Source organism: Lissotriton helveticus, chromosome 3_1, assembly GCF_964261635.1.
Source record: "Lissotriton helveticus chromosome 3_1, aLisHel1.1, whole genome shotgun sequence".
Taxonomy (NCBI): domain Eukaryota; kingdom Metazoa; phylum Chordata; class Amphibia; order Caudata; family Salamandridae; genus Lissotriton; species Lissotriton helveticus.
The window spans coordinates 899,108,291-899,120,457 of record NC_136061.1 but is presented as its reverse complement, the minus strand read 5'-3'; the positions used below and the strand labels follow the sequence as shown (position 1 = coordinate 899,120,457).

Here is a 12,167-nt window from a genome sequence, read left to right as displayed (position 1 = left end):
GAATACACCAAAAAATGAGGAAAGAAACCACTCAAGGCACATATGCTCCAGAGGAATGAAACCAGTACTGATAAATTAATCTTGGCAAACATTTGCTCAGTAGGTGGCAAACAGTCCTGGGACACACCTATAGAGGAGGGGGAAGAGAGAGGCCTCTCATACAAGTACTAAAGAGGGCGAAACAGGAAACTGGGAGGTATCTGGTCAAGAAGTGAATTCACAGCCCTGGGACAGACTAACCCAAGAGAAGAACAATAGAGCACTGGGACACAGCTACCGAGTGGAAGAAAAAAGGTGGGAAAAAGGAGTACTAGGTAACACCTTCTCAAGAGAGCAAAAACAAAACTATAGGGTACACCTACTCATGAGGGGAATGAGGAGCCCTGGGACACATCTACTCAAGAAGGTAAATCAAAGCCCTGGGACACCCCTACCAAAGTGCGGAAAAACAGAGTTATAGGGCACACCTCCTCAAGAAGAAAAACAAGCAACTGGGATAAAACGGCTAAAGAAGGAATCCAAAGTCATGGGACACACCAACCCAAAAGGAAAGAAATATTTTGACAAATCCGCTCAAAAAGAAAAAAAAACTCATAACTCAGTGCAAACTGTCTATTCAAGCTGCTCGTCTTTGGAATATTCTTCCTCATCCTCTTCAATGGATTTAATGACGTCTTCCATTCAGGAATGCCTTAAAAACCTGGCTTTACACCATTAGTTATCAGTGCCAGGACACCTTTTTAGGTATCAGCAGCACTTTATAAGATTTTTAAATTTAAAAATATATTTAAAAGCACAGTTGCGGCATTAGACTCGGTCAATAATAAGAAAACCACACGCATGAGACACCCACCAAGTGAAGAGGTAAGTAAAAACAGCATTACACACAACTGCTCAAAAGGATACCTTCTCAAGAGTAAATAATTCACAACCCTAGGGCCCCTCTACTCAGGATGAAATAAGTTTCCCTGCTCCATGACATACCGTCTTAAAAGGCCAGGCACTACAACAATAACTGCTCAACAGAAAAAAAAACCAGAGGTTTGGCATTTAACTTCATGAGGAAAATAAGTTTCACATAGGAAACACATCTGCACAAAAGAATAGAAACCACAGCCCAGGAATGAACGTCTGCTCAAAAGAATAGAAACCACAGCCCAGGAACAAACCTACATAGGAGCATGAAATACTAGCTCTTGCTCATGCCTTCACACAGGGCTAGGAACTACAATTGTGAGACAATTTTACACAATAAGACTGCAGCTTTCGGTATATTTAATCAAAAGGAAAGAAACCACTGTTATATTATACACTATGCTAAATGTATTCAAATTAGAGAAAGAAACACATATCAGACACTGTGGAAAAAAGAAAATCAATCTGGAGTGTTTACTGAGACAGAATGACACCTCTACTACATACCTTTTCAGGAGAAATAAACCACATCTTTAGTTAACAACTTTTAAAGGAAGAGAAACGAAAGAACTTGTATGCACTTTCTTGGAGGAAAGAAACCGCAGCTCAGTGTTCTATCTCAAAGTAAAGAAACAACACCTCCACTACGCACCTTCAGGAGCGGGAAACCGCAGCTTAGCTACCCCAGAGGAACAACAACTCTTCTACACACACTCGAAGAGGAGAGAAAATAAAACTCGTGTACATACTTCAGTGAAGAGAAACTACATTTTTATTTGACATCTTCACAAACGGACAGAATCAATTCCACTTCTATAAGCATTCTTACAGGTGAGGGGGGCCACACCTATATAAGAGGCATTGAAGGACGAGATAAGTCACAGCTCTGGGCAGCGCATTCCTGTGAAAAACGGATCGGCTGCTTTGAAGCCGCTCCATGTTTCACAGTGCAGGTGGCAACCCGTCGGTACTTTAAAGGCGGACGAGCGGTCCCCTTACAGGCGGGTGCAGTGAGTGACTTTACCCACCTGCAAGGGGATGTCTGGGGGTCCATTTAACCCTGTATCCCCCTTCCAGAGGAATGCCATCAGAGGCGCACTGGCAGTGCACCTCCTGAGAGCTTCTTGGCCTCTGCTCCCGCGTCTGTAATACGGCGCAGGGGCAGAGGCAAAGGGATATCCTCATTTGCATGGGGCAAGCCCCCAGGCTAATGAGGGAACGCCCTCTGGCGATAGCGCTGGCACTTTATGCGCGCACGCGCTGTCGGTACTACAGAAGGGGCCGCACAAGCATCTGCGGCCCCTTCTGTTTTACCAGAGTGTCCCGGGGGCACGTAAAGCGGGTGCAAACGCTTGTTGCACCCCTAGGGTACTTTGTGTAATGTGGCCCTTAAAGGGAAATGTCAGATCCCGGAATGAGATCTTAGCAGAAACTAACCACTTCTTGAATCTTTCAATCCTATCAATTATTTTACATTTCTATCTTTTTAAAGCATGTGTTGTTCCATGATATAAAGGAATTATGTTATTTCACATGACGTGATGAGACATTATGTTCTAAGAGATTAAAAAGGTCATGTTAGACTCCAAGATGTTAAGCGGTTGTGTTATTCCCCATAATATAAATACATTATATTAAGTCACTTGACATGGGAAGGACGCACACCTTCCATGAAAATAAAAAAGTAGTAAGGTCCTATAATACGGAGAGCTCATGTTCGCTTCTGTGATGCGAAGAGGTTATGGTATATGCCCTTCCAGGGCCAAGGGAAATATGTGATTCTTAGGCTCTCACTCACCAGTTCCGTTGGTTGTAACTTGCAGATTGCAAAACTAAATGTTTTGTCTCAAACGGATATAACTTTGCAAAAAACTAAAATGCATGCGTAGTGCAATACAATGGATGGCACTCTGCATTTGTAAACTGGGCACCTTTTACCTGCTCATTTCACTCTTCAAATATTGAAGCCAGGATCATTTTGCCCAGGTGGTGGTGATATCATAAACTGATGGTTTCCAGATTGATTCTTTTCGATGCACGTATTGGGTGTCAGTGTGGATACCAGTTCATCCTTGCGGGATCCACTCTGCTCTCAACACGGAAACATTCAGGAGGTCACTCAAAAATTAGAGGAACGCCAAACCGGCTTCATCTCTTAACATGTATCCACATGAGACATATGTATAAGAAAGAGTTGCTTCCAGAGGCCTTTTTGTGCAAACGCAAAAATGAAGCTCAATTTGAAAGCATAAATAGAACGGGTGGAACAAAATGTGCTCCTTTGACTACAGAAAGTGTACAAAGTAGGTTCATTTCTGTAACACGTTCTATTTTTGAATGTTGGCTCAAAGGACAGCGCTATTAAAATCTGGTCCCATGCACAACAAAATAATGAATTCCAGGTGAATAACATGCTCAGTATGATCTGCTGAACGTGTAGTTTCTTCTCAAAATACTCATGTTGGGTCCTGTTTCTATCAATGTTAGTTAAGATGACAGACGAGCTCATTAATAATGCACTTAAATCTGATGCATAAACTTTATATTATGTGACACAATCTGCAATTTCCTGTTCCTTTCCCACATAAGTCATAAGTGAGTCAACCATTCTGCATACTCTGATCTTCCATTGTGGTTTAATTATAGTAGCTTTAGGATGTCTAAATGCATGAAGGGTTTATGGTATGTCCCTTTTTATAAAGTGGTCATGCTGGGGCACGGCACGGCCGGGCGGCAGCTGAGGCATACATGTCGCCAGGGCTCCTCGCAAGGCTTGCTTATGAGGAGTGACTTGGGTGACACAAGCACAGCCCCTGCCGGACCTCCTGTGGCACGGGGAGAAAGAAAGGCTCCCTCTGCCTGGCACCTGCCTTCACTCTGGGCCCACACCATAACTTATAATATGATGGTGCAGGGGAGTAAGTACTGTCCGGACTCAGCAATTCTGGCCCCGGTAATTCCAGACCACCGGCATCACACAGGTTACCATCAGACCCTAAGTGGGATCAAATGAGAATCCGGGAAATCAAGACCCTTGGTGCAACTACATAACAGAGCCACATTGGTTGAGCAAAATTCAACTCACCGACAAGACGATAGGATTTAATCTTTGTGTGGCAAAAGTTAAAAGAGTAAAAAGGCCTGATGCCCAATTAATGGGGTCATCCCTCTACTTAGTGATGCTATGCAGTCTCAATTCGACTGTTATACTCAGCTTTTACCCACTTATAGTCTTTTTTTGGATACTACATTTCACAAGAGCCCACATGAAGATGAGTTTTCATTCACCAATTATTTGGGCCATAGTGGAATCAATAACAGGCCAATAAAGTCTCTCTAAACCTTTGTCAAACCATTGAACCGACCAATCACTGACTGGTATGATTATTTCCAAATGCTCTCTGGCAAACCTAATGCTGCAGTCTGTGCTTCCGCACAAAGTCAGAACATTCATCCAGGGGTGTAACAAGGGGTTTGACTTTATGACCAAGTCCAATGCTTTTACGGACCCCAGGCTCTTTCATCAAAATGTATTTTTTAGATTTATGTTTTGAGAAGGTTTGTGGTTTTTATTAATAATAAGGCAGCTTACATGGCAATACCGACTGTATTTTTTCTTTCCCTGGAGGAAATTGTTTTATACTTACGACACCTGGCAAACACAGAAGAAACGGCCAGTCATACCAGGCCTGGAAAAACCTCAGCAAACCTTCATGCAGGCAGATGAAACTTCGATAAGAGCAGCGACCATGTAAGCCCCATATTGCCGACTGTCAGTCTGGGATTAAAGTGGGGCGGGTCCTGCCGGTGCTCAGCACCGCTAGTTCTAAAAAGCAGGTGCTGAGACAGGTCCCTATCGGGCTCTCCATTTTGGCCTTCATCCTCAGGGTGAAAAAAAATCTTCCCTCTGCAGCAGTACCACACTTCAATGCCTTTCAGGTAATGTCAAAGATACTCTAAGTTCTTACCCAGACTCATGATTTCAGAACTGCAGCATATTCAATGTTATATACAACACAGCCATAGTTGTTGCCTATTTATCTTATGCAACTAGTAACAACCATTGACAAAGCCAATAGTACTTGCTTGTTGTAGGTGTAATGTACTTGTATTATATATCTAGATGCAATGCCAGAAACAGCGAAATACCAGTTGGGCGGCACACTACGGCAAGCACAGCGTTTTAGCTTAGTGTTTATAAGCCACACCCTTAATTACATCGGCCACGCCCCTTTGAGAGACCCCTCCCCCAAGTGTTTTCATCCCACTTAAAGCTCTGCTGTAAGCATAGCTCACCTGGCATGACCGTCTTATCACAGCTCACACATTTGGAGGAGAACTCGCTGCAGTAGCAGTCATTGCAGAGAAGTTCTTCGTCTTGGCAAGTGAAGGGCTCGTCTGCCAGGGAGCGGTCGCAGCGGAAGCACCGGAAGCAGTGCTCGTGGTAATGGCGATCCTCGTAGTACAGTTCCTACCAGACGCAAAAACAGGGAAAGAATGTTAGCTGGGTAAAAAGAACAATCAATGTCTTTCATACTGCAAAAAAACTCATATTTGCGGCAATGACATCATCAAAATCCAACGCTGGTAACAATACCCATATTAATCAGAATTATTGCAAAGACGTGCACAGGTGGATCGACAACAATCTGCACACCAGAGGAATGTTTTGGTCTCAACTTTCCTCAAATTTAACTACTAACATATGCTAGAGGGCGATACAGTAGCCTGCCCAAGATCAAACAAGTTTTAATGGGGGTCACTAACTTGGGCCATAAAGCACGTTTACCTTCCTTGACCACCACACCCCTCCTATACTATGCAAATCTAAATCAAATGTTCATCTGAAGGGGAGGGTAGAGCTGTAAAGAAGTAGGGGAAGTGAAGGATGGGGAGACTCGCAAAAGGTATACAACACTTTTGTATTGTTAAATCAAAAGAGCAGAAGAGCAACAGAAAAGTGACCAAGAAGGCAGAACAGAACGCAACAGAGGGTTTTACAATTCCTAAAACTTTACAGAAGAAAGAAAAAAAAATCAATGCCAACTGGAAAGAAATAGGAGGAACAGTTTGGAGGAAATCCAAGATGGAGACGAGGTACAAGATGGCTGCTAAAGGAGGCTACAGGACTTGAAATCATCCTAGACAGATTAAATGTCACACGCTAACACATCTGCCTGTGCGTGTGTAGTTTGATTTTTCTAAGCAGTATGAGAAGAAAACCTCACAATAGTTCTATATTTAATGAAATGACAATAGGAAATCACAGTCCAGTCTTTGCAACAGACTGTCCCTTCAATGCCTTCGTGATGCTATGACGACTCTTTGTGGGGGTGGCATGGCTATTACTGATAGTAACTTGCATCCACTGTTCAAATACTCCAGCTCTTAAACAATATGCTTTTTAAAAAAAAGTTACTTCAATTCCTTTTTAACAGGGCCAAACCTGCCAGCATATGCAACGTTGGGAATTGTGGAGGGGTTCAAATGCTTTTGGTCTATTTAGACTTGCTTATGATGAACTAGACAAAGACTACGTACGTCAGTTTTTGTTATATTGTATGACTTGGTTAAACTATGTCATTTTCTAATATTTCACTCCTCTTTCAGTCCATCATTTTCTGCATTCAAGGAAGGCTTTGAGTGTTCAATAATGCAAACTGCCAACAACATCACTGACACCTGTACTTAAGGTAAGTTAATATGTTATTTCCAAGCCACCTGCACTGTGAAGAAGGCACAAAACTCTACCCTTACACCAAGGGTGATCTCCACGGGTGCCCAACATTGGATTAAGAGAGATGACCCATGCCTGATTTCCATGACCTCCACATGCAAAAAACGCTGAAAAAATTAATTCAAATGTGAATCATTTCAGTAGATCTCCGCTATCCTGAAAATAGGGCATGGGTCTTGTCCTCAAAGATCACAGGTTACCGCTGATGTGCTGACAACTTCACACAGACAACAATTAAGTTTCACAGAAACATCCGTATGTATTGCAAACAAATATTCACAATTTGATTTCATTCTTCCCGTTTTTACCTTGTCAGATCTAGGGTCCCAATTTTTTACTTTTTTAAAGTATTTTTTCATAAGACCGGTGTACATGAAAGATAGAAATTTTATTATAAGGAAAAGGAAGCATTAAACCGTCCTTAAATTTAATTATACAAACATTTTCACTTCCTTAAACAATAACAATTGTCTCCCCGTCAGTGTGATCACCTTTGCAAGAAACACCGTGGAACAGAGATAACTCCATCATAGGGAAAGTATCTCAACAAAATACTGTCAACTAAAAGAAAATAATAATAATTTTGTAATGTAAATGGCAAGTCTTTTTATTATCCAATTTAATTGTAATCAATTATCAACCACAGAGTAATGGACAGCTTAGTTGACCCTGCCAGATTAAAACATGTGCGCCTAGACATATGCAGGAGCATTTAACTCAATGTTCAGTTTCAATAATCTCTATTTGATCTTAAAAAGATCATAAAAGCACAGGATAAAGAAATACAACTATACATTTTAGATAAAAAACAAATGCCTAAATAAGCCTTAAAATCAAAGAGATCGATCACATAAAACGATGTTGAATTTAAAAAGAATATAAGAATATCCCCTAAATGTCACACCTACTCGGCTAACTCCCCTCCATTAATTTTCTACTACCGAAGGCCAGCTTGAGATAACAGCACAAGCTGTAACAAATATCAGGCCTGTTTAAGATTTGACGAAAGATTAAAACCAATCTACAGTTTTGAAAGGCTAACTATTTCAATATAGGTGTGCGACAAAGCTGAAAAAACTTACGATAAAAAATACAAGAAATGTACAGTGCAGCAACAATTGTTCTGCCCTACCATTGCAAGGAAAAGGGGGCAGCAAACTGCACCACGCATTAGACCCATATAAAATTATTCTATACGCCAAACCATCCCCGATCTAAAACCTATAAAGGAGAGACCTCTTTCTGCGGATTAACTCTATAGTAAGATACAGAACACTATCCTGTGTCGGCATCCTAAATCCTCTGTGAAGAAGTGCTTTCAGCAAACCCCTGCTTGATCACCCTTTTTTCAGTATTAGTCATTGAACCAGGGGTACTAAACAGTTCAGGGAGACCGATATCTGCCAGATTTGCTGACTTAATTCACCCAGGAAATGGAAAGCCCCTTATCCAGACTAAGACAGTCCTTTATTACTGCCCAGCTGAAACTTGCCTTGTTATTACTCCACACACACACTCAGAGCAGGAGGTGTGCCAGTTTAATACTATATAAAATGTGCTCAAAATTGAGTTTGGTGTGGAGAATGAAGTTAGCACTTGAAGGCGGAAGCAACTTCTATTTTCTTCTAATTGTATGGCAGCAGCATTATGGCATCCCCACACCCCTGCTCCATATGTAGCTGTGGTAACACATTGATTTTTATACACTTTAATAATGGGGAAATTGTAGACCTACCGTCCTTCTTAGCTAAGTTAAAAAGAGAGCCTGCTGGCTTCCGAGTTTACCCTGTGCTGCATTTACCTGTGTCTACCAGGAATTACTTGAGTCAAACACCAGGCTCATGTAGCAGAAATTCACAACTGCATTAAGAGGATTTTCGCTCAGTTTTAAAACTTTCCGTTCTTTCTAACTGGGTCCTCATGCCATAATATGTGGTTTCCTGAAATGTGTTTTCATGTCTAAAGTACACATAAATTATACAAAAGATTCCACCAGATTACATAGTGCACATGGAGTTCTAGCTAACAAAACTGCGTCGTCAGCATATAATAAAGCTGGGACATCAGAGTCAGCAATTTTCAGAACATCCCTGATGAGTCATTCAGATCAGTAATATATAGAATGAAAAGTATTAGTGTCAATACGCACCCGTGATGCACCCCACTTGCTCACAGAAAGACATCAGAAAATTCACCTGACTGGGCGTATCGTACCCTGGCAGCCACATTTCCATGCAGGAAGTTGACTAATGCAACATCTACCCCTAATTTAATTTACACCAACCACAGCCTATTTCTGTTTAGGCAATCAAAGGCAGTAGACAAGTCCATGAAGGTCAGGCACAGTGGGCAGCTAGTATATGTACTCACTATGTAACTCAATTGGCCATCCTGCATGAAATTGCTCCATGGCCCCGGTATTCCTCGTCAATGTGACAAATCATTCAGTCCCATGATTACACCTGCGTGGAACTAGCAACCAGGGTACTGGATGGGCTGGTACATAGGACTATTGAGATATCACAAATAGCCTGGGGAGGGAGGTACAGGACGGTTGACAGGCTGTAGTTTACATACAATGGTGGTATGAGGACAAAAAAAAATGTGACAAATCATTTACCTTTTTTCAAAATATGTCGATTGACAGCGAGTATAGTTTTTGCGATGAAGCACACCAGTATCGAAAAAGGCACAATTCAATGTATCCGGAGCAGAGCTGCACCTACCAAACTCATTTCATGTATTTAAAAGGAACAGTCATCAGTGTCGGTGGGTGGTCAGTTCTCTGTTTCTAAAAGGAAAACGCTCAGAACTATTCCAATTCATGATGAGCTAGGATGGTTCCATTCAGAGTCTTGTAGTAGTTCTTTTTGTCAGCTGCCAGGTGGTCAGCCTTGTAGCAGCTGAGGTTATGGTGCCACCATTCAAGGCTTGAGAAGATGCCCATATAGCCTCCACTTCCGCGGCCACAAGGTGCAAAGGGCATGGACTACCTCACGGCAAACCTGAACCCGTCAAGGACAATACTATCGTGATTCCTTGTGCCTCTAGTGATTTATTCGGATATCACTTGCAAAACCCTCTTTAGGAAAATATAGTTGATGTAGTAGGCAGAAATAGCTTTGGCTAAACATTCAAATATAATAGCTCATTTTGAAATCAAACATTACTGTCATGGTTGGCCTGCAAGAAATATAATTTACTTTACCAACAATTACATGAGCAATTCTGTTGGATTATACACAGCAAAAGTGTCCTGCTCCAAAGTCTTTCAAATAATTAAGTGGAATGTGACTAAGGGCTTCTCTGCACGAACTAGACTTCTTATACATTGTGAAACATGGTCAAAAGGGCATAGTCCTCCAACACTTGTATCATTTTATTTCATGCAGCATGAAAGCAATATAAATAAAAGAAATCTTGATTGTTAATTCAGAACGGTCTGGGAATTGTCCTATTTACCCTCGCATCATGGCCAATCAGCTCCTTGCATTCATCGCAGGTGTTGGCAAAATGGCTGTCATAGCAGGGGATGCAGTAAGGGCCTTCTTCCATCTGAATGTACTTCCTCCCATACAAGGACTCTTTGCAGTTGTCGCAGTCAAAAGGCTCACTCATGGCTCTGGCGTCTTTGTCCTGTTCCTCTGGAAAAAGCACAATGACATAAGAAGACGGATCCCATATATATTAGTTCTCGAATGCTTCTCATGAGAAGCTTCAGGGCACAAAATGTTCTTAAAGAGACAAATATGTCCATAGAACCTATATATAAGCTCTATGGAGTGTGAGTGTCTGTACCCCATATGTACATAGAGTTTATATATAGGCTTGGTGTGTGTATTTATATACACACAAAACATTACTATCAATATTATCATCGAAATGATGAAACGGTATGTGAAATAGCATCTAAAAAGCACCTGAATGCAATGGTTACATCTGAAAAATACAGATTGGTTTAGAGATTAAGAGCAGAGGATCAAGTAAAAATACCGTATTTTATATAGAAAGGTTTTAGTATTGGTTTCCAAATATCCGTAAATAATCAAATAATACACGAGGTAAGGTGTATTTGGCATTCAGTAAACAGGGACAATACCCCTCATTCATATGCATCTTACCACAGAATTTGGAAATTCAAAAGATAGGGTTACAACTTACAACCTAAACTTTAATACTCTTGACCACAATCTCAGATTGGGTAATTTATATACATATTGAAATGTATCACTTCTTCCCAGCCTTCCTATAGTCAGTGTTACTGAAGGTTTGTGCAACAGATACTCTGTTAGCTTTTGCAATTGTAAAAAAAAAACAGATTTCAATACTAATTTAGGGCGGAAGGCTAGCACGAAACATTACTCATCTTTCTTATGCATATCTTTATGCACCGTAATAATTTTCATTAAAGACAACGCCCAGCTTCTTTCACTGCTTACTGCGTCCTTCCAACACATATAAAATAGTTTATTTGCATTTTCTCATTGTGGCAACTTAAAAGAAAAAAAAACGTTAACATATGTACACCAGCTAACATGCTTGCCCTGAGAAGCAGTTCATTTCTGCTCCTCCATTTTCTCCCAATTGTTTCCATTGAACTCGCATTAGTCGACACACCCGACCAGACTTTTCACAAATTCTACTATGTCCACATCACAATTAATTCAAGAAACAAACACATGGGACACTATGCTCCGGAACGCTTAGCTCTATTGTTGTGCCCTCCAGGTATACACAGATATAATGACTTGTCATGGCTGGGACCCAGAATAAACTCCAATATGGTCCATGGTTAGAAGGCAGTTTAGATCTAGTTGCGCACTCATCCATATACATTTTTCTCACCGGAAAGCATTTGCTGTCATTCAACAGCTTAGGTATGCATGTAATAGTCCTTGGCGATGGTGCCTTTTTGCCTATTTATCCCTACCATGCAAAGATTTGTTTGGACGATTAAATCTCAAAATAAAGGCCTATGCTTCAATGAGCATGGAGCACATTTACCAAATGGCACCCTGTCATCAGAGCAACTTTACCAAAATCTGGCTCTTTAGCCAGAACAGTGCATGCTGACATCTGCAAGCAAGCACCAGACAAGGCAAAGCTACCATCCTGGCCTGCAGCGTGCTGTTGATTAAAAGACCAGTACCGTATGAAGGTAATTTTGTCATGGAGTCAGTAGACAACTGTCTGGCTGAGACTAGTTCTCCTGACAAGGCAGTCTAAGAGTGGGCAATGCAAGCAAGAACCGCCTGCTGTGGATTTCTGCAGTCCCCCAGTTTTCACAGACATTACCTGTATGCCATAAAACTGCAAACACACCTAGAGTTGATTCAGTTCACCAAGAGCAGTATACAATTCAATCCAAGAAACTTTATTTCGGTTTTGAATTAAAAACCATAAAAGTTGCACAAACAAATGCATCAGGATAAAAATTAATTGTGGAAGATAATATCAACAACAGAGTATAATCAATAATTAATTTAAAACACTAAATAATAATTGTTACGATACA

General features: G+C 41.1%; 1 protein-coding gene across 3 annotated transcripts in view; it reads right to left on the bottom strand.

Moving 5' to 3' along the window:
• The window catches only part of FHL3 (four and a half LIM domains 3), a 259,663-nt gene that overhangs the window by 51,552 nt on the left and 195,944 nt on the right, over window positions 1-12,167 (bottom strand). For all 3 annotated transcript variants that reach the window (XM_078681236.1, XM_078681234.1, XM_078681235.1), the window contains 2 exons: window positions 10,115-10,296; window positions 5,212-5,386 (listed from right to left, as the gene is read on the bottom strand). In XM_078681236.1, coding sequence (XP_078537362.1) covers window positions 5,212-5,386; window positions 10,115-10,270 — 331 coding nt within the window. In that variant the 5' untranslated portion in view covers window positions 10,271-10,296. The remainder of the gene's footprint in view (window positions 1-5,211; window positions 5,387-10,114; window positions 10,297-12,167) is intronic.